Source organism: Lichenostomus cassidix, chromosome 26 (assembly GCF_008360975.1).
Source record: "Lichenostomus cassidix isolate B80296 chromosome 26, HeHo_3.0, whole genome shotgun sequence".
Lineage (NCBI taxonomy): Eukaryota > Metazoa > Chordata > Aves > Passeriformes > Meliphagidae > Lichenostomus > Lichenostomus cassidix.
The window spans coordinates 675,895-703,458 of record NC_139506.1 but is presented as its reverse complement, the minus strand read 5'-3'; the positions used below and the strand labels follow the sequence as shown (position 1 = coordinate 703,458).

The following is a 27,564-nucleotide window of genomic DNA, read 5'->3' as shown; positions in this document are numbered from 1 at the left end:
AAAACAAACCTGTTTTGGACAGGTTCAGTGAAAGGAACTCATAACAACCTCCCCAGCCATGCCAATAAACATTTTCATCTGATAGAGATTTACAGACTCAGGATACACATGCACAACAAAACCTTTAAGAAAACAGCATTTGTTCCATTTGGGTGTGCAAGAACATCTTATCACTCTTCAGTAAAAATGTTATTACATCCATGGGACATCGGAACAAAGTTTTTATTCCAATCACATTAAGGTCACCCTCCCTTCCTGTCAAGTTTGTGAAGAAACCCTTCACATAAGCAGCTGGCTGGTACTGCCAGCATCTGCTCCACTGCTGACTTATCCCGGTGCTCTTCCAAGTATCAAGCCCTAGGTGTTATCGGTCAGTGTCACCCGATACTGTGCTCTAAAAAACATATGATACAATTCTGTATCCTTTACATATAAAGAATTCACTTTGCAGTCTGCCTGTCAATACATGGTTCACCATGGTCTCCAGCACTGACCTTGCTGAGCTCATCAGCTGTCATCTGAGTCCAGTGCACTTCACCAGACACCTCACATTACCCACATCAGCAAGAGACCAGGACCCTTCTCAGGGGATCACAATCGATCCTGGCTGGAAAGCCCTCACGAAGTCATCCCAACTCAACCATACTTGTAACCACCTTAAATTCAGCCCTCTTGGCTGTCAAAATGCTTTGAACAACCAGCCCTTCAGTAGCTGGCTCTTACTCGTGTCTACAGGACCACTTATTTATCTCATAATAAATATACATATGCTGTACTGGAGGTTACTAACACAGTGCAATTTATTTGCTGTTGCTATACCAAATGCCACAAATAACCACGAAAAAGGCCCAACCATTACAAAGTTCACTGCTTCGCCGGCTGAAGTATTATTCAACCTGACAGTCTGTAAGCTTGCTCGCTCTTTGCTTCACAACTTATTTTTGGAAGTCCAAACTAAAATGAAAATCTCCCTGCCCCTTGTTCCCTGACAGCCAGGAGCCAGAGAGCTCCTCAACCGCCCTGTGCACGTCAAAAAATGTTTCAGTAACATCAGCCCAGCAAAGAAGAAATCCTGATTAACTCAAGAGCTGTCCTGCTATTTGTGCTATTAACACATTGTTCTTTACAAACACATTACCTCCAGATGTTATTCCTAAACTGTGCTTTTTCCCCCAGTCCTGTCACTACACTACATGTTTAATCTACACGATCTTGAGTTAAGAAAATTTTCTGCCTGAAGCTGGCCCAGACCCAAATCAGATTCATTTCACTGACCAGATGCACCAATCTGGGACACTGATTTCACACGCCCTGCTAAATTCTCAATCAGTCTTGGACAGCAACAGGTTTCCCAATATTCCAGGGTGGCAATTTTGCATGTTCCCTCGCATTCCTGCTCATTTATACAAGAGCAGCAAAAGCTACGGATGGAACACAGCACATGTTTCTTGACAGTCAAGGCTTTACCGCTCCGCAGCCAATTCCTGCGACCACTTTGTACCATCTTCACATTTGGATGAATATTAATAGAATCTACGTTGCTTATCGGCCATGTGGGCACACTCTGCTCCCTGCCAAGGAGCAGTTTGGGGAGTTTCAAGGCAACTCCGATAAAACACAACACGAGCTGACCACACACTCCTGACCTTGCAAAACCCTCACTCCTCCCGGGAAATTTACCCGGCACTGCTGCCACTTCAGGAGACCCCAATCACAACGGCGTAAGTTTTCAAGTATTTAATAAATTGGCCTTCTGGGCAGGCCCGCAGCCCTTATTTTGCTAATTAAGCTACTTGATAACCCTGTGAGAAGTTAGTACATCCCGCTACCTGACTGGAACCACCTCGGTCTGTGCTCTGACACAGGCTGAACGCGCCGGACGGGGCTCGGATCACAGCGTACCGAACCCTTTGTTTACCAACACCCCAGGCCGGGGCTGCAGGTACCGCTGTGCCCCCCGGCCCGGTGCTAACCGAGGGCACTCACAGCCGGGCCACCCCTCCTCGGTACCTGGTGCAGGGCTGTCAGCCCGTCCACGTTGGTGGTGTTGATGCGGGCGCCGCGGCCCAGCAGCCGCTTCACCTCCTCGGTGTCGCCGCTGGAGCAGGCGGCCAGGAACACGGCGCCCTCCTCGAAGCGGACGCGGGATCCCCCCGCGCCGCGGTGCCGGCCGCGGCCACCCCCCGCCGCCACCGGCTCCTGCTCGGTCAGGGAGCCCTTCCAGCGCCGCAGCTGCTCGGCCCGCCGCAGCCGTGCCGACTCGGCCCGCTTCCCGCCCAGGTGCTCCGGCTCGGACATCGCCGCCGCCGCTCAGAGGGACGCGCGGGGCCGCCCCGCGCTCAGCCCGGAGCGGGGCGCAGCGCCCCCGCCGCCATCTTCGCTACGCCCCCGCCGCCGCGCCCGCGCCGCGCGCGCCCCGCGGCACCCCGGGACATGTAGTTCGGGCGGGGGCGGCGCCGCACCTGCCCTGGGGCGGCCGCTGCTCCCGGCGGCCCCCGCGCGGCGCCGCACCTAGGCGCGACCGGGACTACAACTCCCGGCAGCCCCCGCGCGCAGGAGGGGTTGGGTGCCGTCGCCGCGGTTTCCCCGGGTCCCACCCTCCTCAGAGTCACAGAATCCCGGAGTCTCTGAGCGTGGGAAGCACCTCTGGCGTCATCGAGTCCAACCTGTGCCAGATCGCCACCTGGTCACGCAGCCCAGAGCACTGAGTGCCACGTCCAGGCCTTCCTTGGACACCTCCAGGGATGGGGACCCCACCACCTCACTGGGCCCTTCCAGTGGTAGACCGTGCTTTCCAGAGAGAAATTCTTACTTATATCTAACCAGAACCTCCCCTGGCATAGCTTGGCTTGATACCGTTTCCTCTTGTCCTGTCTCTTGTTTACTGGGAGCAGAGCCCAAACTCCACCTGGCTGCCCCATCCTGTCAGGGAGTTGAGGAGAGCCAGAAGGTCCCCCTGAGCCTCCTTTTCTCGAGGCTGAGTCCCCCCAGCTCCCTCAGCCACCCCTGGTGCTCCAGGCCCTTCCACAGCTCTGTTCCCTTCTCTGGACTCTGGGGATAAATGTTCTGCTGCCATCGGGATGGACAGAGAGGTGCCAAGCTCCCAGAGTGGCTCAGTCCTGCAGCTGCCAGTCAGACAGCAGCTGATTTTATTGAGGAGCTGCTGGAACTTACAGATTTGAAAGCAAGAACTAAGCATCGTCAGTAGGTCTGTGAAAACTCTCTAACCCTAGCACAAGGAACATAGGAAAAAAACCCAGAGTTCTGAAACCTTCATGAAACCAAATTCATCCTCCTTGAAAAGCTTAGAAGGCAAGAAGTTTTCTCAGAACTTTGTGCAGCTCTTCCACCACACTAATACAGGATTTGCGCAAGGTTACAGACATTAGAGAAGAAATATTGCAAGATTTTTTGATTCTTTGATTCACGGGGCATTAAAAGATGTATTTAAAGAATTCCTGGGGGAAATGGCAGTGGACAAACATGCATGCTTGCATGAATTTAGTATTTCATTTTCTGGTTTCCCCTGGTTAACTCTGAGCCCGGGCAGAGTGAGGACCAGCCGGGCTCCCTCTGGCACAGACCCCCTGGCTGGTCCTTTCCAGCCGGACCTGCTGCAGCGCTGAAGGTTTGGGATAAGACCTTCCGGTTGGCTTCGTTGAGCCTTCCCCGAGCCCCCTCTCGTGGCTGCACGTCTGCCCCGTCCTGCTGAGCATCACCACAGCAGTTCAGTGTTCTCAGTGAAGGGGCTGCCCCTCACCGTCAGGTTATTCTGTGGTACCCAGCTGCCAAATGGAGCATTTGCCTCAAATTGTTCATTAGAGGAACCCCAGGACAGCCGTGCTGCTGAATGATCAGTGACAAATCCCCCAGAGCAGATGGCATTTGCTCGTTAGCCTTGAAACAACTCCAGCAGTTTTCAGCAAAGTTTCAAGGAAACCCCCAGGAACTGTGGAGCCATGTATCTGATCTCCCCAGTGTGCAAAATATCATGACCCACTCTAATGAACAGAATTAGGAGCCACATTAAGGGCTGTTCAATATTTGTAGGAAGGTCCGATTGTGGTTTACATGACAGTATAAAATCGCAAAACTGGAGTCTGGAATTACTAGAACTAGTTCTGAGAAGAGCAACAAGAACAAGGGCTTCATGTGACAGAGTTCAGTGTGGAGCTCCTGACAGTGGGCGGTGAGGACAGTGGCTGTTGAAGTGGGTGTAGAAGCAACAGGACACAATAATTACATTTATTATTCTACTTGGCTGAAAAAGGTTTTCAGCTTTCAGTTGCTGCAGGCTGGGATCCCTCAGCACAGACTCCTGGGGAGCAGGAGATGGGATATGGGGTGGGCAATCACCTTGCCATACTTCATATCATAGAATTAGAGAATCCCAGAATGGTTTGAGTTGGAAGGAACTTCAAAGCTCATCTCATTCCTGCCATGGGCAGGGACACCGTCTACTAGACCAGGTGGCTCCAAGCCACATCCAGCCTGGCCTTGAACATTTCCAGGAATGGGGCAGCCACAAATCCTCTGGGCAATGTGGGCCAGGGCCACAGCACCATCACAGGGAATTTATTTCCAATATCAAAACTACGTCTCTCCCCTTTCAGTTTAAAATTGTTCCCCTTGACCTGTCACTCCAGGAGGTTCCAAATAGTCTCTCTTCCTTTTCAACTCTGTTCAGGCACTGGAAGGTCACAATTAGGTCACCACAAGGCCTTCTCTCTTCCAGTCTGAACAATACCAATTCTCCCAGCCTTTCCATAACCCCCTAAATCATTTCTGTGCACTCTCTGGACTTGCTGCAACAGCTCCATGTCCTTCCTGTGCTGGAACCCAATGGCTGGAGGCAGTTCTGCAGGAGGGGGTCTCACCTGAGAGGGGCAGAGGGGCACAATCCCCCCTTCCCACTGCTGCTCACACTGCAGGATCAGCCCAACACCCATGGGGGTTTCTGGGTGCCAGCACATGTGGATGAGCCATGTCCATCTCTGACCCACCAGCACCAACAAGTCCTTCCCATCAGGGCTGCTCTCGATGCCTTCATCCCTCAGCCTGTCCCTTCCTAGCGGGATCGGTTCTTCTTGAGGATGGGCTGGAGGAGTCCTGCAGCTGCTGAGCTTTGCCCCTCTGGCTTCCAGAATGGAATTCTTTGGGGCAGCAGGCCAGGCTGGTGTGAGCTGTACCTCTGGCCCAGAGCCGTGGGCAAGGCCATGTTATTGGTTCAGCTCTGGGCTCCGGGAGCCTTTTCCCAGCCTGAGCCATGGGAACAGGACAGAGCCCACCCTGTTTGCCCCACAGCTGACAAGAGCAGCTCCTGCTCCTGTGAAAACTTCCTGGTTGAACCTATCAGCCACTTGAAACCAGGCTTTTTCTTGTCCTGACTGGAAATTGATGTATTTGGAGAGATTTCTGCCTCTGCCCAGCACTCCTGGACATTGGACTGAGCTGGCAGATGCCGAGCAGTCCTGCACAGCCACATCGCTGAAGAAGTGGCTGTGACCCAAACGATCAGCCATCCCCAAATGCCTGCAATCTGTGCCATTGCTTCTGCTTTCTGTGAAAGATACAGCACATTGGAGTCAAGCTGTCATGTCCATAGGAAGATCAGATTACATCATTTGACAGACTTTTGGGGCAGTTTCCCAGTCTGTAAGTCCAAGTTTGTGATAAATATCTGTCCCGGGTTAATGATAAGACTCTCTCTCCTCCGAGAGCGAAGGGCCCCGACACCCCCTCCCCCACCCACAACAGAACCTCTTAGATGGAAGTGAAGAAAAAACTATTTATTTGACAAAACCACGCAGAGTGCCCTGCAAGGCACAGGGGAAGGGGAAACCAAGGTGAAAAGGAGTTATTCAACCTGATTAAAAAGTCCTTCTCTCAGACGCAGCCCCTCTCCTCCTCGCCCCCCCCGGGGCCGGGTGGAGCTCCCTGGAGAGCTCTGCTGTCCTCTGGCCCTCCTGGGTCTCCGGGTGGCAAAGCAGATCGAAGAGAAGGGGTCCAAACGAGGAAAAAAGAAAAAAATGGAAAAAAAAAACGGGAACAGAGCTCACTCCGACCCCCGTCCAGCACGCAGTCTCTGCCGGGCGACGAATCCTCCCCCGGAGCGAGGCTTGGGGAAAATGTTTTCAAAACAACCCGCGTTTCTCTCTTCGGCTGGGTGTAGTTAAAGAGACAGGACCACACATTTTTCTCTCTTGGGCATATAAGCCAACGATAGGGGATAAAGGATTATCATAACATCAATCCAAGACAATATCACTTGAAGCAAAAGGAATTGCTTTAGATGCAAAGATGGAGTTGTCCCCAGAAATTCACATGCAGATTCATAGAAATCTTTTGGAGTCCTCTCCTGGACTTTTGTAGAGACTGGAAACTAGGCCAGTAGGGATACCCCTTTGCTCATGGTATTCCATGGCTGACTGCCACGAACTCCCAGGAAAAGAGGCAATATACCCATTCCAGTTTCATAGAATATTTTATCCAAATACCATTTATCAATGATACGTCTTATCCAATTACAAACTCCAATGTCAGAGCTTGAATTGTAAAGCTAAGACCTAATCAATTAATATCAACACCTCTTTTTGAATGAGCTCAAAAATTTTATTTGGAACTTGAAGAGAAGGCAAACTTCTCCTTCTTGAACAAGCTCTACTACCTTGTCTATCTACAGAAAACAGCAAATTCCTTAAAAAACAGGATCTAAACCTAATACTAACTTCAAACCCCTTAACAAACTTGAACTATACCTAATACTAAATATAACAATATAACATTCAACTGTCCCTGGCCTGGAAACCCCAAAATGACTGGTTTTCAAAATGGGGGTTTCCTTCCTTGAGTAAGATGTGGTCTTTTCCTGGGAATGATGTCTTGCTCTTCATCATTGGCACAAGCCCTTGGGTGACGCCTCTGCCAAACAAAAAAATGGAAACTCTCACATTGAAAGAATACTCAGAAAAGTGCAATTTTTGTACGCCCAAATTCCCATCTCCTCTGTCCATGCCCAAGGCAGAGCAGGCAGTGGGCAGGGCAAGAGCTGAGGAGTGGCCCCAGCAGAGGCATGCAGAGGATGTGAGATCAGACTGTGCCGCCAGGTCAGCAGCAGACTCCAGGCCCAGCCCATCCTTTCTTCAGGCTTCCCCCCCAGCAGTCAGGGTGTCCCTGGGCAGGGCTGGTGTGAATGGAGCCCTATCTAAGCCCCCTGCCAGCCCCCAGGCCATTGCTGCCCATGCTGCATTGTCCCCGGGCAAGCCTGGCGCAAAGGCTCTGCTGTCCCTGGCTAGGACAGCACTCAGCCCAGCTGTCCCACCTTGGGGGCTCTCAGCGCCGGGCACGGGGTCACTTTCTTTGAAGAGGAGCCCTTGGAGCTCCTTGGCGCTGCCTGAGCTGCCCCTCCTTGGCCTGCAGCCATGGTCATTTGTTCTTGCTGCTCTGAGGGTCTTACACCTGTGGCCCAGAGTGATGGCACCCTGCAGAGAGACAGGACAAGTGATCCCAGCTTAGCTGCTGCTTCCCACTCAGGGATCAGCAGGATCAGCAATGCCTGATCAGGATCAGCAATGGCCTGCAAAGCTCTGCAGGGAGCGTGGCCCATCTGGGAAGGCCATGCAGCTCCATGGGCACTTGTGCCCTCCCCGTAAGACTCAGCAGCCCCCACCTGAGGCCCAGGCAGGCTGAATCCTCCCTCGCAGGGACACAGCGAGATTCTGCTCTGGAGAAGCTCAGGGCTTTCTGAGAGGAGCATTGAATGCCTTGAGCAAGAGCAGCTCTACTCCAGGGGGCCACAAGGAAAGGCAGAGGGGGCTTTCCTCTCATCCAGGCAGTTTTCCTCCAGAAGGAAAGCCAAGGCCAGTGCAGGCCGCCTGCTCCTGCTACCCTCTGGCCAAGAGAAAGCCAAGGAGCAGCCCTGCCAGACAGCAGTCCCTGCCAGGCTCCCAGCACAGAGGCTGGGGCCTACCAGTGCACACTCTGCTGCTGTCGCTGCTTGTCTCTCTCGTATTTCCTCTTCAGTCCCCGGAATGTCTGCACATAGGCGATGGATTGCAGTGCAGGATAGAAGTTCTGAATGACATGGGCAATCAGGGACTTACAATCTTCCTGCAGAGGAACAAAACAGCGTCTCAGTCTCCAGAGGTCACAGGCCGAAGTTCAGAAAGCTTCCGAGTTTCCTGTGCCAAGGAATGGATTCCTTGGCCTGAACCAAAACGCTAACCCATGTCCCGAGTGCCACATCCACAGTTGTCATATGAAAGGGGATTTTCTTTACTGTTACTGTTGGGAGGTTTACTTGACCCTCAGTGTTTAATTTGTCTCTCAGTGCCCCAGCAAAGTGGAGATCCTTGTGCCTGAGCAGTGTGTCAGTGTCCCGTTAGGGGGAGCCTTCCCTAAGCCATGCTGCTGGCTCAGGGTGTGGTTCCACTAACCTACACCAGCATAGCGGAAAGCCCTCAGCAGCTCTTGCCACTTTATGACCCCTTTGTGGCTCTTCCTCTTTATCCAGGTATGTTCCCTGCTGCTGGTGACTGCCAGTGCCAGGGAAGGACTCACCCTGAGTTTACAGACTCTCTTTTTTCATATAATACTGTGACAGGTTACAGTTCGAGGATTGTCTGTGATAGGATCTGTCAATGATAGGATCTGTCAGTGATGCTATCTGACTGCATAAATGTGTTCAAAGCAATCCCCAGACAAGCCCTAATCCCCAGTTACAGCATTCAGTGTGCACAGAGTGCAGTTCTTACCCAATAGGCCCTGACAGAAGAAGGCAGGTTCAGCCCAGGGACTGAGCCCAGCAGTTACCACAGAGTCTTCCCTGACTTTTCCCCCATTTTCAACTTACTTTTTATATGTTTTTTTAATGTTTAGGTGAGACTTGAGTGACTCAAGTCATGAAGGCGTTTGTGTAAAAGGTGTAAAATTCTTTAGTTTTTAAAGATAAAAGTCACAAAGACCACCCCAGTTAGGGGTGGTCAAACTTTGGGGGGGGACACCTTTGGGATGGAGGGGTGTGTTAATGATAAAATTAGGTTTTAATGAACTACGTTCATCAAAGGAGAGTAATTTCACCCCAGCTGTGGGCTTGGCAGCAGGACATCTACTACTCCCTGCCCTAGCTGGCAGGTGCTGGGCAGTTTCTCAGCTGCAAAGCACCACTGAGGTTTCCCTAATATCCAACCTGAATCTCCCTTGGGGCAACTTGAGGCCATTCCTCTTGTCCTGTCCCTTATTCCCTTGGAGAAGGGACTGACCCTCCCCTGGCTAAAAGTCCCTAAAGGGAAAATTCCTGCTCTCCTGCATCCCTGGGCTCTGCTGGGGAGATGGGAAGGCTGCAGCAGGTGAGAGGCAGAGGGACAGCCCCACCCAGCCCCAGATTATACAACCCAAGAAACACCACTCTGCTGCTGGGTAGACACTGGGAGGTGAGCTGAGATGGGCTTTGGACTCTCTGCACTCTCAGAAGGGGCATAGAGCATCCCTCTGTCGCACAAGGTGTCCTGTGCCAGTGCTGGAAGGGCCAGGCCTGGGCCCCACTCCCTCTGCAATGGGGTCCTTCACAAGCCTGGTCCCCTTCAGCCCCCTTCAGAGCAAAGACCAGAGATGGAGTTTGCAGCAGTAGGATCGGGGGATTCAGCTTTCTGAAGCTGACAGGCAGCTTTTAATCCACCTGTTCTGCCTCCTCTGGAGAAAAGAAATAGGGGTATGAGAGCCTCTGAAACCTAGCAGTCCCGGCCTTGCTCCTGTGGCACAGAGGCTGGAGAGGGCAGGTCTGCCCAAGCCTGCTGCAGGTTGGCATCTGCAGCACCATCTCCTGCACACTGGGTTAGACACAGCCTCTGAGCCATCTGGCAGAGGTTTCCCAGCCTCCTGGGAAACGATGCTCCTCCCCAAATGCTGCGGTGACATCAGCCCTGGGATGTGTCTCTAACACTCTACAAGGCTTCAGGGGACCCTGTGGGAGATCCGTGGCCACCAAGAGCAGCTGCAGATGATGTTTTGGTCAACAGCTGCTTAACATGAATGGTCAGTGTGTCCAAATGGGCAAGGAGCCCAGTGGCATCCTGGCTTGTACCAGCCATGGTGTAGCCAGCAGGACCAGTGCCCATCCCTTTGTGCTGGCAGGGCTGAGGCACCTGCAGTCCTGGGGGCAGTTTGGGAGCCCTTATGGCAAGAGAGACATGGAGGGGCTGGAGCATGTCCAGGGAAGGGAATGGAGCTGGGGAAGGGTCTGGAGCACTAGGAGTGGCTGAGGGAGCTGGAGGAGCTCAGCCTGGATAGAAGGAGGCTCGGGGGGGGTACGTTCTCATTTTCTACACCTCCCTGACAGGAGGTTGGAACCAGGTGGGGATCTTGCTCTTCTCCCAAGTAGGAGGCAACAGGACAAGAGGAAATGGCCTCAAATTATGCCAGGAATTTCTTAACAGAGAGTTTAGGGCAAAATTACTGTGGAATCTGATGCCAAATCTTTCCAGGTCCAAAGGAAGCAGCTCCTTGCTGCCCTCCCAGTCCTCCTCCCTTCCTGCCAGTTTCAGCTGCACAATCCTAGCAGCTGGAGCAGCCTGGGCTCCCCAGCTCCTGCCAGCAGAGTGCCTGCCCTCGGCAAGCCACGGTGCCTCAGGAGAGGAGTGGGAAGGGTCCCTGAGCCCCAAAGAGCAGCCATCAGGCTCCTCATGCCAGCTGCCTGTTCTTCAGTGCCCACTTCCTTTTGTTGAGGAGAAAAAGGCCAGCCCAGGCTAGAGAAATTCGATGGAAGCTTGTGCCAATGGCGTCCTGGCCTCACTTGACAATCCTGTCCGTGGCCACAGCCATCAGGAGCACTGAAGCATCCAGCTTTTCTCCAGCATCATCTACTTCAAGGGCTGGCAGATTCTCATGGAGCACAGATGCCCCAGAAGCTCCCAGGTGAGCAGCTCAGGGTGGGAAGCTGCTTAGCCACCAGCAAAACTGTTCCGTTCTCCTGACTCCCTCCAGGAGCTTCCTGTAGAGCTGCTCCTGGAAGTGGCTGCCTTTTGCTGGTTGCCAGGTCCAGGGACAGAACAGTGATGGATAGAATCTTCTTGGAATCCTCCAATGCCTTTCAGGGCACCAGAAATGCCTAAGAAAGGGAAGATCTTTTCCCTGTCTGGTGCCACCTGGTTCCTGTCCTGTGTGAGGTTTGCAGGGAGCAGGGATGGTGTCCCACTCCCCTCCCTGCCCCCCTCCCCGGCCAGAGTGGGAGTGCCAGAGCGGGACAGATCCAGGGGAGTGTTTCCCAAGCAGAAGGAGAGCTGGAGTTTGTACCTCAGTGTATTGGTTTGAAAACAAACCAGTGGGAGATCACAAGTCAAGATTGAAATTAAAAATAAGTGAAATAATACAAGGAAAAGCACTGACAAAGTCAGATACAACCTAACACCCTGTTAGGGTGGTAGTAGCAGTCCAACTGAAGTAGTCCAGTTGAAGCGGTGATCCTGTGAAGGTCTGGTCTCCAGCTGAAGGTCCAGTGGTAGCTCTTGTCCTCTGGGAACCCAGTAGACAGGGCTAGCTCAGGCAGTTCCAAGGCCAGGTTATATCCAGGTGGGAACACCTGGCTCCTCCCTCCTGGGCAGAGCATCCCACAATGGGATGGGGTAAGTCCATGAGTCACACGGTGGGTCCCTGATGGTCCATTGCCTGTCATCCGGAGTGGGTCATTAGCAGGTGACAGCAGCTAACGGCCCACAGCTGGTGGTAATAGAAAACTACATCTATATTGCAACCTAGGACACTCAGCAAGCTGCAAATCAGAAAGTGATGAGCACATGAGGACCACCCAAATTCCAGCTGGGATGTGTGGTCCTGCTGGGCATCTGAACATGGAGCAGCGACCACGGTCAGACAGAGCATTCAGTGCTGGGTCAGGCTGCAGGGCCTACACATGGACCACCTTTGGCCTTTCAGGGTGTAAACAGCATCCCCTGGAGCCTTGGAATTGCTTGTGACAAGTTCCTGGGCCCTCCTGGGCTCCTGTACTGCCCGGGCATAGAAACACAGAGGAAAAAGGCAAAGGCAGCTTTACAGCCCTGCAGCCACACTTTCAGTAGGTTGCTCTGGGAATGTTTGGGCTCAGAGGGACACATATGAGAGTACAGAGAGTCTGTGGGACATCAGGGACAGGCAGCAGTGCCTCCGCTCCTGCAGTGCTTTGGCCTCTTCACTTCTCAGAGTTCTCATTCACAGGGAGCCAGACCCCACCTCTCCTCCAGGTGTGCTGGGAGTGTTTTCCCAACATCTCTGCAGCCTTTCCCATGCAGTTTGGGACTGTGCATATTTCACCGCCCTGTGTCTGCACCAACAGCAGCATTGTTGTGGTGGATTCCCATGGGAGCCATTGCCAGAGAGTCTCTCTTCACTCCCCTGCCCTGCAATTTGTCATGACAGAGTCATAATCCCAGCCTGCCCTGGCTTGGAAGGGACCTTAAAGCCCATGTTGTCCCACCCTCTGCCATGGGCAGGGACACCTTCCACTATCCCAAATTGCTCCCAGCGCCATCCAGCCTGGCCTTGAACACTTCCAGGGATCCAGGGGCAGCCACAGCTTTTCTGGGCAACCTGTGCCAGGGCCTCCCCACCCTCATTGTACAACATTTCTTGCTTATGTCTTATAAGCTCCTTTTTCTCTGTGGAAAAACTGCAGTAAGGTCTTCTTGGAGCCTCCTTTTCTCCAGATGAACACCCCCAGCTCTCCCAGCCTGGTTCCAGAGCAGAAGGGCTCCAGCCCTCAAAGCAGCTCCGTGGCCTCTTCTGGACTCTCCAGCAGCTCCATGCCCTTCCTGGAACCCCAAGGCTGGAGGCAACTCTGCAGGTGGGGTCCCACCTGAACGGGGCAGAGGGGCACAATCCCCCCTGCCCTGCTGCCCATGCTGGTGGATCAGCCCAGCACATGGGGGGTTTCTGGGCTGCCAGAGCATGTGGCCAGGGCATGTTGAGCTTCTCATCCACCAATACCCCCAAGTCCTACTCCCCGGGGCTGCTCTCAGTCCCTTCTCCAATCTTGCAACTCCTCTTTTAATATAGAGGAAAACGTTCAGCAGAACAAAATACCGACCGAAACATCTGTGAGGACTCCCGCCGCTTGGGAACCAGCCCGCGGCTTTTAGGGTGCCGAAAGCTCTTTCCCTGGGGGTGGGATGGGGGTCCCGGGCGGTGCCGGGGCTGGCCCGGCCGTGCCCTCCTCCGCCAGCCCCGTGACATCAGTCCTGGCCGAGCCGAGCGCCGCCGCCCCGCGACCCGCCCTGCCCCGCCAGCGACAAAAGCGCCGAGCGGCCATCGGCACCAGCGCGGCTCCCGACAGCCGTACCGACACCGAAACCAGCACCGACACCGGCGCCTACACCAGCACTGACGCCGGCACCAGATTTGACACCGACAACGATACCGGCACCGTCCCTGGCCCTGCCGCAGGTGGGTGCGGAGCGGGGATGGCTGTGAGTCCCGCCGAGGGCAGCGGAGCCGCTTCTCCGCCCGTGCCCGGGGCTGCCGCTCCCCCAGCCCGGCTCTTCATGCCTCTCTCCATCCATCCCTCCATCCCCCCGGGCTGCCCCATTCCCGCCGCCCCCCAGCCCGGCGAGCCCCGGCGGGGGAATTGCGGGGCTGGAGAGGGGCACAGCCCCACCGTGTGTCCCTGGGGTGGGCACTGAGGCGGTGGGACCCCCTGACGCTGCTCCCGTTGCCGGAGCGCTGCGCACATGGCGGGATGCGGAAGCCAAAGCTCTTGCATCAGATCGGCTGAACTCAGGAAAGCTCATTCGCAAGGAGTCTGAGGCAGCTCAGCTGTGGGCTCAGGTCACTTGCCAGAGGAGATTTGCACAGCTGGGTATCAGGCTGGGCACACGCTCGAGCACAGCTCCAGGTGCTGCTTTCCAACCCTCAGAGCCCCCAGCCCGTGGGAGGGGGTTCAGGAGCACTGGACAAATGCCCCGGGTGCTGCCAAGTCCGTGTATCAATCAGATCTTCTGTATCTCCCTGTGTGCGAAGGGGCCGGTGCTAAAACGGTGTGAGGGTGAGGCTGGCTTTGGGTGCTGCTCCTCCTGGCTCAAGAGCTTGGCAAAGGGTGGGAGGAGAAACCCTGCAAGGAGCCACTGTGGTCATTTGGTCTGTTCCTGCTGGAGCAGAGGAGTCTGAGGTCAGAGCTCCCCAGGGTCTGCAGCTTCCTCCTGAGGGACAGCAGAGGGACAGCTTCAACCTCTGCTTTCTGTGAGCAGGGACAGGATCTTAGGGAAGGGCTGGAGCTGTGTCAGGGAGGGTTAGGTTGGATATTGGGGAGAGGTTCTTCCTTTCCAGCCAGAGGGTGCTGGGGCACTGCCCAGGCTCCCCAGGGAATGGGCACAGCCCCCGGGCTGCCTGAGCTCCAGGAGTGTTTGGACAATGCTCTCAGGGATGCAGAGTGTGGGATTGTTGGGGTGTCCTGTGCAGGGCCAGGGGTTGGATGTGATGCTTGTGGATCCCTTCCAGCTCAGGATATTCCATTATTCTGCTGGGGTGAGTTTGGTGAGGGGCAGTGCTGTGGGTGAGCACTGGGCTCTGGGGAAGATTCAACCCTTCCCAAGGAGCTCAGTGCTGCTGCGGCACAGACAGCTCCAGGCTGTGCTGCTCCCGTGGGTCATGGGCTCTCTGCCAACCTCTGCTGTCCCCTGCATCAGGACCTCTCCAGCCGGGATGGCAGTGCCTGAGCGCTAACTGCAAGCAGCTGAGCTCGACTCGCTGCTGCTGGGAGGCAGCACCAAGTGGGGAGGATGTGACCAGCTGGGGCATTTCAGGGCTTTGGGGAAGCTCAGGAGAGCTCAGTCAGGTGATGTATCTTGATCCCTGCAGGAGTCAGGAGCTTTTCTTAGCACCCCTGCAAATGCTGCTGCTTTTGTTCTGGATCAAGTTGGGATTTTCACGGAGAAAGCCATTTCCAAGGAGCCTCTGAAGCTTGGGAGCAGTGTGTGCACAGGCAGGGGCCCATAGCTATGAGAGCTGTGTCTGGATGTCTCGGTGCTGTGCTGGCCTCGCTCTGGTCCCTTCCCTGCACAGCCAACCTGAGGCTGCCTTGCAGCAGAATCATTCCTGATTGCTGATGGAGTCAAGCCTGATTGCTTTGGGAGCCATAGAGTAGATGAGCCACATATGAACATTCCTCTGCAGCTCAGAGCCTCCAGACTTCATCCCCTCCTGTCCCAGCAATGCCCTCAAAGGCATCTGATGTGATCCAGCTGCATCTTCTGGGGCTGTTCTGTGATTTTTGTGTGGTAATTCCCAGTGTTTTTGCATATCTCCACGCTCACCAACCTCAGGTCCCCGTTCTCTTGCTCACCAGTTCAACATCACTGGTCACACATGCCCTTCACTTAGGCTTGTTTGCACTGTTGGTAGCCCAGAGTCTCCTGATGTCATTGCTTCTCCCAGCTGATGACACAGCAGAGGACAGGGGGACAGTTCTAGCTTGCCCCTTGTAAGGCTCTTCCCACCTGTGCCCAGGTGATGGGAAGGATACGCTGTGACAGATCCTGTTTGCCTGGGGCAGAGTCCCCTGTGGAGTCTTGTTTCTTTGGCAGCCCTGGGTGTCCCCCTTGCCTGTGCTCGATGAGGTCATTGGCTGCACAACTGTCACGTCCTGTTCCTCATTCTGCACAGGGCCCGGAGTGACTTGGAGAAGGGCGACTGTGGTCACCAAGTGTTGCAATTGGGCAAAATATTCAAAGTATTCTGAAAACAGTGCTGATAGTATTGCAAACACTCTGACATATCTTAAAGTGGCCACTACTTAGGGGATTGGGAGGATGGGTCTGTCTGGATGGTAGTTGTGAGTACTTTGTTGGTCAGGTCCAGATTCCCAGAAGCAGGGTTCTCCTGTTCCTTTTTTTGTTGTTGATACCAGCCTATGGCACAAACTGTTCTTCAGTCTCTGGGTGGCCTGTGGGGCTCTCAACATGTGCAGGGTGTGTTGTGGACTAACAGGGAATTCTTGACAACTTAAGTCTTATCTCAGGCTTTCTCTGTGTCCAGCTGTGAGCCCTCACATGGATCCCCAGCACAAACTAATTTCCATGGTCTCTCTCTTCAGAAAACCCATCCTGGTGTGTGCCAGGAGGTTTTACTGGGATGTGGCTTTGCTGGGGCTGCCTTTGTGCTTCATGGTGAGAGTCACCTGCTGAAATGATTGAATGAATGAAATAAAATTAAATGAATCCTGACATTTAAACTAAGTGGAGGCAGTTGCAGCCTTCCCATAGTGGATGGAGGAAAATCACCAGCAAAAGGTCTTGGACTCCTCTTGTGGCAAATGTCAGATGAGTTTCACCCAGAAGCAATTTTTCTCCTCCTGTAGGCTTCCAGGCAGCTCAGGGGAAGGTGTCCCCACTGCTGATGGCTTGGTTTGGACAGGGGAGCCCTGATGTTCAGGACAAATAAAGCCTCTTCCTTCACTGCTGCTGCTGTGAAGGGAACAAAATGTGCTGTGGGAGATGAAGGGGAGCAGCTGGTCCCAATCCATGGTGTGCACTTATGGATGCCCTGGCTCTGGAGCTGGGGGTGCTGGCAAGAGGCTGCCCCCCAAAGCCAAGGCTGTGGAATCCCAGAGATTGGGTCTGCCAGCTGTGGTGGCTGGAAAGGGATGGGGGACCCAGAAGAATTGTAGTCAGTGTTGTGTCATTCCCGATGTGGGATCTGATTGCAGGGGCAAAAGGGGCTGGTGGGCTCCACAGCCTGCAGGGCTCAGGGGCTGGCAGGGGCTGCTGCTGGATGTTTCTGCCCTCCAAGGAAACTCCTGAACCAGGTCAAGCCCTCCTCCTGATAGAGGGGAAAAAAACAGGCTCTGGAGAGAAACAGTCTGTGTCCTTTTAAGGCAATCCAAAGGCTGGGACTGGAAGGACCAGGCTGGAAGGGAGGGATTTGGCACAGTGGGAAGCCCAGCCTGCAGGGCCTTTGGGAAAGAGACTTCCCAGCTGCTGTGATCACACCCCAAACACAGCTCCCAGCATCCCTGGAGCCAGCAGAGCCTCTCCAGCCCCTGCTCCTGGCACCCTCCACTGCTCTGTGTGTCTGTCCTGCACTGAGACCCTCTGGGCATTTGGGAGCTGTGGCCAGGGTAAAGTGGGGTCAGCAAGTCAGCCCTGATGCCTGTCTTGACCCCTGCCCTGGTAACCAGGCAGGGTTAATTTCTCTTTTCCTGATAAAATACTCTCACACACGGAAGATCTTGACTTCCCCATGACCTGGGAGATGCAGGGATCTTGCTGAACCCTTCCTGCTCCCCCATCTCTGTTTAATGTTTGTACAACTCCCAGTCCTGCTGTGTTTAGCACCCACCTCCCCAGCTGGGAGAGCCACTGGGATTGGAGGCCCAGGGATGGGGCTTCAGCTGCCTAAGGTGACCCAGGGGCTTGGATCTGCTGCCGAGTGGGGCTCTAGGGCTCCTGGTGTGCCCTGTCAGACCTAGGCCTCTTCCTCATCTCCACGCAGCTGAGCTGAGGGATGTACTGAGATCCTGCACATGTGGTGGGCTGGCAAATCTTGCACTCTGAAATTGGGGATTGGTTTTGGGGACCTTGTCCTGCTGCTTTAGCTGCTCAGGAGTCAGGAAGCACATGGTGACTTGTGCTGTCTGTCCCCAGGTGGGAGCAGGATGGGGAATTACAGAGGTATTGATGGAAAGAGCTGGAAACCTCTCAAGCTGCAGCCTTGTGCCCATTGACCTTTCCTGTATCATTGGGCCCCTCCTAAAAGTGTTTTATTGTCCTTGTAGCAACCCCAGGTTGCTGTTTGATCCTCCTTAGCCTCCTCTTGGCCACACTCAACCAGCCTGACTCCCTCAGAATCTCTTTATAGGACTGTTGTGTGACTGTCTGTAGGTTTATGTTGACCTGGTCTTCACAAGTATCAAGGCCCCTCTGGGCTGGAGCTCTGCTACTCGTGTGAGCAGCTCACAGTATTTTGGGGTTATTTGCAAATCAAGGGGCCTCTTGATGGTGTCTCATCAGACACTGTTCAGGAAACAGCAGAGAAATAGGAGCACTTATAGCCTGGTGAGGAGCTGGATGGTGGCTTAGGCTGGTGCTGGTGCTCAGGTCTTTGTTCTGCACTGTGTTTTTCATTTTGCATTCTCCAGGCTGCGTGACTCTGCCTGCAGTCCTGGAGCAGACTGAGATCCCCAAGTGCAGGGCAGCCTGGCAGGGGTTGGCCAGGCAAGGCAGGAGCTGATGGTGCTGTGAGACACAGTGCCAGAGCCTGGAGGTTGAGGGTGTCAGGGGTCATTCCAGCACCAAGGCTCAGGCAGTCACCCTGGCCATGGCATGGGGTGAGACCTGCCGAGGTGCCTGAGTAACTCCGTGAGCTCCATCTCCCAGCATTGTCCTGCTTCCTCCCTTTTCCTGGCACTGACAGGAGCAGTGAGGTCCCACAGCTCCAGGACAGAGGGATTTCTACTGCTCCTGGCAGACAGGGCCAGTGCTCCATGGGAGGCAGATGGCACTGCTGGGGGCTGTGTCCCTGAGTTCTACTGATTCTGCTCGCTGCCAGCCCTGCAGTCTGTGCACCCTGCAAACATTGTGGGTGCTCTCTGTGCCTGCAGGTCTGGGAAAACTGCTGGAGCTACAGTGCCTGCTCTGGCTGCCCCATCCCTGCCCCTCTTCCTGACTGTGCTTTCCCTGCAGGATGCCAAACTGGGGAGGAGGGAAGAAGTGTGGGGTGTGCCAGAAGGCTGTGTACTTCGCCGAGGAGGTGCAGTGTGAAGGCAACAGCTTCCACAAGTCCTGCTTCTTGTGCAGTGAGTATCACCCATTCCCCAACCCCCTCTCCACTTCCTGGACAAGGGCTCCTCAGGATCTCTGCAAACCCCCCAGCATGGCAGCAACACGGATCATCCCAGGACACAGGGGCTGTCCAAGCTGTCAGGACTGACCTCAGCCACCACCCACGCAAAGACTTAGTCCATCCCTACTCCAGGGAAAGGTCAGGCTGGGTCCTCTGCTCTGTGTCCAGATGTTAAGGATTGCAGCATGTGACAGGGCCACTCCCAGCACTGGTGGCAGGAGGTGACACGTCCCATGCAGTGCTCAGAGGAGGTGCTGGATTTAGCCTCCTAAGTGGTTTTGCCACACTAAAAGGTGGTTGAGCCTTGGGAACTGGCATAGAATCTCTTCATGTCTGAGGGGATAATAGGAAGGAGACGTGGTCCTGTCCTGGTCCTTGTGCTGATGGAAAGCCTCCTGAGAAGTGCTGAAGCATCACCCCCAGCCTGCCTGTAGATCCACTATTGCTGAGGGTGTCTTTGGTGTATGTTTGGATCCAAGTGTCAGCTCCAGGGAGGGGCAGCAGAACAGGATCTGGCTGGGGATGATCCAGTGCTGAGCTCCCTTCCTCTACCCCCTCTGTGGGATCCTACAAATACTGCTGGGATCCTGCTGCAAGTTCCCAGACATCCTTCCCTGCCTCTGGGGATCCCAGGGCCAGTGCTGTTACAGTGCTGAGAGCAGCTCCTTAAACCTGGGGCATCCAGAGGGGCTGCAGGACCTTTGAGTCAAGAGAAGAGCAGTGTCCTCAGCCTGTATGGTACCAGATTTCTGTCCCCTGTGCCTGGAGACTATCACATATCAGAACCAGTGATTCTCCTGTGCTCACAGCAGATGGGATTTGGAGGAACCTGGTCTGGTGGAAGGTGTCCCTGCCTATGGGACAGATGAGTTTCAAGGTCCCTTCCCTCCCATACCTCTCTGGAGTTCTGTGGACAGGAGCACACATGTTGCCTGTGTCTGCTGATTGCTCCTTGAGACGTTGCATCTACACAGAGCAGCTAAAGTGCATCTCCAGAGTGGCCCTTGCAGCAGGACCCTCCTGAGGTTTAATGTCCCCTCAGCTGGTCCCTGTGCCCTGGTCCCAGTCTCACCATCCTATCACAGCAGGGAGCACAGTTGGGATGTTTTCCATGTGGGCAGCAGGCAGAGCTGAGGTCTGGAAATAGGCACACTCTGGAATGGATCTTTTCCAGCAGAGAAACACCAGTGTCCTCACAGGATGATCCCTACCATGCTCCTGTGTCCACCTGGCCTGGGTACTTTGTGTCCAGCCTGCCTGGGCTACACAGCACACACAGCTGGATCCAGTAGCGAGGGAGAGGGAGGCTGCTGCTGTGTCTGTGCTCCCTGCAGTGTGGAGGGCAGCCAGCTTGGACAGGAGCTCCCATACATGGGAGTTTCCAGGCTGGAAACGTGGTTTGGCTGGCAGGGCTGAGCAGGGAAGCTGTAAAGAGGCTTTTCCTGGGCAGGAAGGGGGTGGCAGGCTGGGTTCTTATGGCAGCTGCTCTGCAGAAGGAAATCCTGTTCGTTCTGTGGCCTCAGATAAGGAGGGTGGGGAATGTTGCGCTCACCCCCTGTGTACACAGCTGGTTTGCCAAGGAAAGCTGCTGCCATGGGATGCTGGCACCCAGAGAGTAGGGCAGGCCTCCAGGAGCCACGAAATGAGACTAAAGGCATTGTTTTCAGGTGGGAATACATGGCCAGAATGGGGAAGAAGGTCACCCTGTGTGTGCTCATGGAAGCAAGTGCCAAGGGAGTGGTCCTGGGCTCAGAGCTCCTGTCCCTGTGTTTTGCAGACATTCATAATCCCACTCCACATGTACTCAGCAGCTCTGCCTGTCTTGGCTGTGGCTCCCCAGCTCAGGCTGTGGCTCATGTGCCAGCCCACCCTGCTGCCCCCACTGTTCCCAGTCCATGCCACAGGCTGTGGGTGGTGCTTCTGAGCTCCTGCATTCCCAGCCTGTTCCCCAGTGCTGCATTTGGGCCCCATCAAGGAACGTGAAACCATTATCTTTGGGGGAGGATAACAAATACTTCGACCTGATCTGCCAAAAACATCATCCAAAAGGAGCCAAACCTACCACAGTGCATTAGAGCTCAGGGAGCAACTTGATGATTGACTCCTGGCCCTGATCGAGCTGCCTGGATAGTTAGACAGAAATGAGCTGGAGTGAGCCCCTTGGCCTTTGAAAGCAGAGGCAGCTCTTGTCTAATTGTTTTGTGGAGCAGCTCAGCTGCTCTTAGGAAAACAAAAAGTCCTTAACTCCATGAGTGCAGTGCACTGGAATTTCTGCAATGCACAAACCCGGGGGCTGGGTGAAGAATTTTTCTGCTGCCTCTCAAAGCTCTGTGAGTACAGATGAGGGACTGTGAAAGCTTGGGCTGGAGCTCCAAATCCATCCACATGCCACTGAGATCATTAACTGCCACCCCGGGACAAAGCTCACAACAAAGCCCTTTGAAATGCCCAGTGAAAGTGCCCAAATTCCCCTCCTGAGGGTCTGCATGAACAGTGTCACTCCGGGGCAATGCAGAGACCTCAACACCAGCCCAGTTACCAGCTCTGGTCTCTCTTAGCTGGGATCCATTCTCCATCCCCAGCTCCTGCAGTTTTGGGAGTGTGTAGCCAGGAGAAGACCTTGCCAGATCCTCCTTAGATGGCAGGAGATGCTTCCCTTGTCTCCTCCTTGTCCCAGCAGAGGCACACAGGGCTCTCCCATCCATACTTAGTCATGGAAGGGCTGCCTCTGCTGCTGCTCAGTTTGTGCTGCTCCAAGGGGAGAGCTCTGCTCTGTTTGCATTCCTGTGATACTGGGAAAGGCCAAGAAACTGCTCTGCTGGCCAAGAAGCTGCTGGAAGCCTCGACATTTAAGGCGTGGAAAGCAGGATGAGGGAAGCTGTGTGGCAGCTGCAGCCGGATCTGTTTGGGGCTGACTGCCAGCGCTGCAGACTCTGCCCCAGGAGCTGGGATCCTGCATGGGCCAGGTGAACACTGGCTATCACCTGGAGTTTGGGTGCTGGTGGCCTCCAGCTCCTGCTGGCTGGGCAGAGTGTCCCAGGAAGGGCTGGGAAGAGACATGGCAGCTGTGAGCAGAGCTGGGACAGGAGCTGGTGCTTCCAGGACCTTAAGGGGGTTTATGAAAGAGAGGGAGAGTGACTTTTTACACAGGCAGATAATGACAGGGCAAGGGGGGGATGGTACTAGATGGAAAGAGGAGCAATGTAGATTAGATATAAGGGAGAAAGATTAGATATAAGGAGGTAATTCTTTACTCAGGAGATGGTGAGGCATTGCATCCCAGAGAAGCTGTGGCTGCTCCATCCTTGGAAATATTCAAGACCAGGTTGGACAGTGCTTGGAGCAACTTGGGATAGTGGAAGATGGGTGAGGGTTGGAATTGGATAATCTGAGCTGAAGGTTCCTTCCAACCCAAATCAGTCTGTGATTATGTGGAAAGGTAAAAATCAGGAGGAAGCCTGAGCCCAGCACCACACTCAAGCTCTCGTGGGCTCAGCAGGGCCCCTGAGCGTGGTTGCCATCTCCTGTCCCATCTTACAACCCACATTGACCCCCAGGGCTCAAACACCCAGCTGAGTCAGTGTTCCTCACCTGAGACCCCTCTATGCATGTCCCCAAACCAGGGCAGGAGCAGGGCAGAGGTGTCACATGGGCCCTTTGGGCTCTGGAGAGGTGACTGTGCCCGATGTGTGAAGTCCATGCAGTACCTTGGGTGTGGTGATGGCCACAGGGCTACTCTTGATCCATCCAAACACTAGGAAAACCACATTTGCTCACATTTCTTTGCCCCAAATGCTTCCCGCTGTGGATTTGCAGTGGGACAAGGCATGGGCCCAGGACATCCATCCCTGGGCTTGGGAATCCTGCAGTGATTCGTAGGGAAAATTGTCCCACATGGTTTAAATGTAGCTCCAGGAGAGCAGCACCCAGAGGGTTAACAGAGCTTTCCTTCCCTTGGTATCACCCTCTTGGCTTTGGTGGTTGCTTCCTTTTAAAGCCAGACACCGCTCTTGTTGCGATCCTTATCTGCCCTGGTTTGCATGTGCTCCCTGCAGCTGGATCCTGTCGAGGGTTTCCCTGCTCCTTGAAAGCTGAGCTGTCCCTGTGAGGACTTGTTTTCCCCACCTAATTAGTGAGCTCTGGCAGAGCAGGCTGATGCCACACCTTGCCCTCTGTTCTAGTGGTCTGTAAGAAGAATTTGGACAGCACCACTGTGGCCGTGCATGGCGAGGAGATCTACTGCAAGTCCTGCTACGGAAAGAAGTATGGCCCCAAGGGCTACGGCTATGGGATGGGTGCAGGGACCCTGAGCACTGACAAGGGCGAGTCCCTGGGAATCAAATATGAAGAGTGAGTTTGAGTCTTGTTTTCGACACTGGGGCTGTTGTGGGCACCTTCTCCCCATACCTGTGCTGGGGCGCTCGGCTGTGCAGCCCGTGCTGAGCTCCCAGCAGTGTCCATGGGCTGCCTGGCCTCTCTGCCCCTCCAAAGAATCCCACTGAACCCTGTTTGCCAGGTGGGATGGGATGGGATGGGATGGGACATGTCCCCATTGCCTGAGCACGCTGCCCACCCCCTCCCAGCACAAAGCCCTCAAGCTGAATTTTCTGTAGGGCTCAACACAATGTTCCTAAAGCTCCATTCTAAACTGGGCTGGGATTTGGGATCCCATAGTTCTTTCCTCCTCCATCTTGCCTGTGCATCTCTGATCATGAGCTCCCTGCCACCCACAGGGGCCAACCCCACCGACCCCCCAATCCCAACGCAGCCAGGATGGCCCAGAAGGTGGGAGGAGCTGACGGGTGTCCCCGCTGTGGCCAGGCTGTGTATGCAGCTGAGAAAGTCATCGGAGCTGGCAAGGTAAGAGGGGATGGCAGGGATGGCACAGGATGCTGCATGACAGGGACACCTTCAGGGACACCTTCAGACACCTTCAGGTCTGGACCTGCCCCTCAGGCTGGGCTGCCAGAGCCTCCAGCCAGGGCTAGGCTTGGGTCTGATGGCCGCATTCACCTGGAAGCCTAGCACCAAAAAGAGATCTTGGCATGTCTGGAAGCCAGGCTGCAGTGCTCTCACAGACTTGTAGATGGGGGAGAAATACATTTTGTATTAAATATTCACAGCGCTGCTCAGCAGAGGCCCCAGTGGACATCCTGCTGTGGATATGCTGGGAGGGTGAGCAGTGATATGGGCCATATCCAGTGTCACTGTTAACTGAAAAGTACATCCTTCTCCCCCCTGTGCCACAAGTCAGGATGCTGCAGCCTGGATTCAGGGCAGGCAGTGAGTTCCAGTGGTCAGCAGTGCCCACAGACCAAGCAGGGTGTTGGAGCTGTGGGCATGGCTTTGGTGATTGTCCCTGGGGCTGGTCTGGCAATGGCTGGGTCAGCTCAGGGTTGGGTGGGAAGGTCACTGTAACAGCACTGGCAATTCCTGTGCCAAGGTTATCCCTTCACCAGGGTCCTTTGTACCCCAAGCTGTGGCCTGGTAACAGCCCAGCTCCTCTGCAAGGCCTGGGAACACCTTCTGCCCTGGCAGCCCTGGGACCCTGGGTGAGGTCCCTACCTGGAGCTGCCCTCCCCTTGAGGTCAGGCAAATGCAGAGGTTGTCAGGTGCCTCTTGGCTTTGTACCATGGGGACAGGGTGGCTGTGCTGGGACAGCCTCAGCGGTGATGTGGGGTCACTCCCTGACCTGGCTGGGCTCTGTCCTCCTGGGGCTTTGTGCTTGTCCTGCCTCCCCAGAGCAAGGAGAGAAGTCAGCAGAAAGGGCCCCTCAGCATCTTCACCCCCCCAGCTGGCACTGCAGGGACATGTGATGGACATGTTGAGGGTCAGCCCAGGGCCAGAAGCTGAATTTACCCTTAAAACCATCATCTGGGCTTCCTGGTCAGCTTCTGGCTGCAGTGTTTACAGGGAACCAAAGTTGGTAAAGCAATTACATTGAAGCAGACCCAGAGAGGATTCCAGAGCATGTATTTCATGTGCTAATGTTTGCTGGATGACTCCATCCAAAACCTTCTCCTCCAGCCCCCGAATTTCACATTTTCTTCCAAAAAAGGTTTCATGTTTTCCAAAGTGTTTATTTAAATTCCTCTGTGAGCATCTCTGGCTACTCAAGGTCTGCCTGAAGGCTGTGAGCTTATTTATCTCCAGGGGACTGCTGGAACCATGGGGGGTTATTTTTAAACACTGGCTGGTTTTGGCATTCTTCCTCGCTGCTGCCTTCCTTGGAGCTGTGGCTGTGTGGGGTAGTTGTCACAACCCTGCTGCCACCCCAGCCTAACATCTGGCAGCTGTGGGTCTCAGCTGGACAGTGGGGGGGATTTATTTCACTGGTTGAGAGAGGACAGTCCCTAAAGAGGAGGAGATTTCTCCTTACAAATTATTGTAGAAATTACTGCACAAATTACTTCCATGAGTGAGGGCAAAGGGTCTCCAAAACCAGATTAACACAGGAGCAGTGACCACGCCTGGTGTTTCCTCTCTGTATCTTCCCTGTGGTCAGTGCTTCCCAGGGCAAAGCTTTTATGCCATTCAGAGCTCTTTGCCAGCCCCTTTGGATCAGAAACAGAAATGGGAACCTGGTTGGTACCAGAGCCTGGCTGCCCTGTCCCTGGGGTCTGACTGCTCTGCTTCTGTCCCACAGTCCTGGCACAAGTCCTGCTTCCGCTGTGCTAAGTGCGGCAAAAGCCTGGAGTCCACCACCCTGGCAGACAAAGACGGGGAGATCTACTGCAAAGGTGAGTCCCACCTTCCCTGCTGGCTTGTCCTGGGCTCTGAGGGGCTGTGGGTGGGGGTGAAGACCCCTGTGCAGGGACCCAGGGTGGGAGGTTGGGGAGGGGGGTGGCCCAGCAGCTGTGTTCAGGAGTGGCTGTGGCAGCCACGGAGCTGGGGAATTTCCTGCAATGCCAAGGCCTCCCTGTTTGCCCAACAAATCTGGCAAACCCTGTCCTGGCCAGGCAGGGTGTGCCCCTTGGGGAGGACCCGCTCGTGTGCCAGCCTCACCTGTGTCTCCCTTCCGTCCTCTGCAGGTTGTTACGCCAAGAACTTCGGTCCCAAGGGCTTTGGCTTTGGCCAGGGCGCCGGGGCACTGGTCCACTCGCAGTGAGCTCCAGGCCAGGCTGTCCTGTGCCTCCCGCCTGCCCCACGCCGCAGCGAGTGCCCCACTGTCACCCAGCTACCACTGCTTTGCAGCACCAGCCCCTCCTCCCCTGCCCCAGTGCTCCCTGGAGCCGGGGGGTCCCAGCACTGTCCCCGTGGGGTCCTGCTGGGGCGGGTGGCACACTGCAGTGAGGCTCCAGTGCCAAGTCCTGCTCTGTGCTGCCCGTCTCACTAGCCGTGTGCTCAGCCGTGACACTGAGCAAGCAATAAAACATCAGAGACATCAAAGCTTACCCAGGCCTGGCCCTGCCACAGTTTATTTGCTGTCTGGGGCTGAGGAGGGGCACTGGGTGCCCAGAGCTGGAGCCAGGAGGTGACAGGAGGTGTTTGCAGTCCTAACTTGCAGTTAGGGCACAATGGCAGGAATGTGTTGGTGCAGTTTGACATGGGCCAGCTGTGGCTAGCTGAGCTCTGCAGCTTGGCCGGGATGGGCTCCCCCCACTTGCTCCCACCAAGAATCAGCATGGAATGGTTTGGATTGAAGCAGACCTTAAAGCTCATCTTGTTCCACCTTCTACTAGCCCAGGTTGCTCCAAGCCCTGTCCTTGAACGCTTGCAGGGATGGGGATAACGATCCCAAAAGCAGTGGTTGATGCTGGGAGGCCCAGGACAGCCCTGCTGGGGTGTGTTGGTAGCACCACGTGAGCTCACCCAGTCAAAACCCCTATCAGTGTTTTTAGGTGGCACCTCTCCGAACAGGCATGCCCAGCAGTGCCAAGTAATTAACAGCTTTTCACCTACTCCCTGCTTTTTTAGCAGCTTGTGGATCATTAAGCCTCCAGTTTGGCAGCTGCCCAGGTTTAATTGGTTTCCATCTAAACTCCTCACTCCCTTTCTGTGATTCTCCTGTTGGACCGGTGGGACAGACTCAGATCAGCCTCACTGCAGCTCGGAATTAGGGACTCCACAGGGAATTGAGTTCTGGGGTTTTTTAAGTTATAAACATTGTGGTTGAGTAAATGAGATGGGGAGTGCTCTGAGAGGCACAACAAAGGCAGAAATCCCTTTTTGGGGCAGGACTTGGGTTCCTTTATCAACTTAAATGCTTTCTCCTGTTCGTCACACCCCCAGTTTTACGTGGTGTTTTTGAAGCTGAGATGGGGAGTAAAGACTTTACCATCTCCAAAAACTCCCCTCCCTACATATTCTAGCAGGTCCCACTGCTCTGGGCAGTGTGGTGGCTGTGGTGAGGGGTCTGGTGGCATTGGGGGTGGGAGGCAGACAGCCCAGGCTTGGGTGGGATCAGGAGCTGTAGCACCAAGGGGTCAGGTACCACCCTGGTGTGGAGAGCACAACCTTGCCTCCCTTGCCTGGCAGAGGCCCTGCTGCTCCCCCACGGAGCTCAAGAAACTACTGTGGAGATGGGGAGTCAGGAAGCTGCTGCAGAGGTGTGTGAGGGAACTCCTGCTGGGATGGAGGGGTCAGGAAGCAACTGCCTTCTCTGTGAGCGTGTGGGGGATGCTGTGCTGCTGCTGTGGCACCTCTGCTGGATGTGCCCCAGATGGGATTGTGCCCAGGCAATGCTGGTTGTTCAATAAAGCTACAAGGAGTCCTTATTTAGTCCCTTCCTTACCCAGTTGT

General features: G+C 54.7%; 2 protein-coding genes across 13 annotated transcripts in view; one reads left to right on the top strand and one right to left on the bottom strand.

The window, feature by feature from the left end:
* The window catches only part of PPP1R12B (protein phosphatase 1 regulatory subunit 12B), a 131,577-nt gene extending 129,161 nt beyond the window's left edge, over positions 1-2,416 (bottom strand). For 8 of the 12 annotated variants that reach the window (XR_014856576.1, XM_085082819.1, XM_085082815.1 and 5 more), the window contains exon 1: positions 2,011-2,414. Coding sequence is in view for 11 of the 12 variants with exons in the window: in XM_085082819.1 (XP_084938945.1) it covers positions 2,011-2,298 (288 nt within the window). In the remaining variant the exon portion in view is untranslated. Of the gene's footprint in view, positions 1-2,010 lie in introns of all 12 variants that reach the window. The other 4 variants (XM_085082824.1, XM_085082825.1, XM_085082816.1 and 1 more) reach the window with 3 other exon arrangements.
* Positions 2,417-13,257: 10,841 nt separating this feature from the next.
* CSRP1 (cysteine and glycine rich protein 1) lies at positions 13,258-26,216 on the top strand. The gene is made up of 6 exons (XM_085083142.1): positions 13,258-13,431; positions 18,663-18,775; positions 23,004-23,172; positions 23,556-23,682; positions 25,469-25,562; positions 25,854-26,216. Exons 2-6 carry the CDS (start codon positions 18,664-18,666, stop codon positions 25,928-25,930), a joined length of 579 nt encoding a protein of 192 aa, XP_084939268.1. The 5' UTR covers positions 13,258-13,431; position 18,663; the 3' UTR covers positions 25,931-26,216.
* Positions 26,217-27,564: the final 1,348 nt, after the last annotated feature.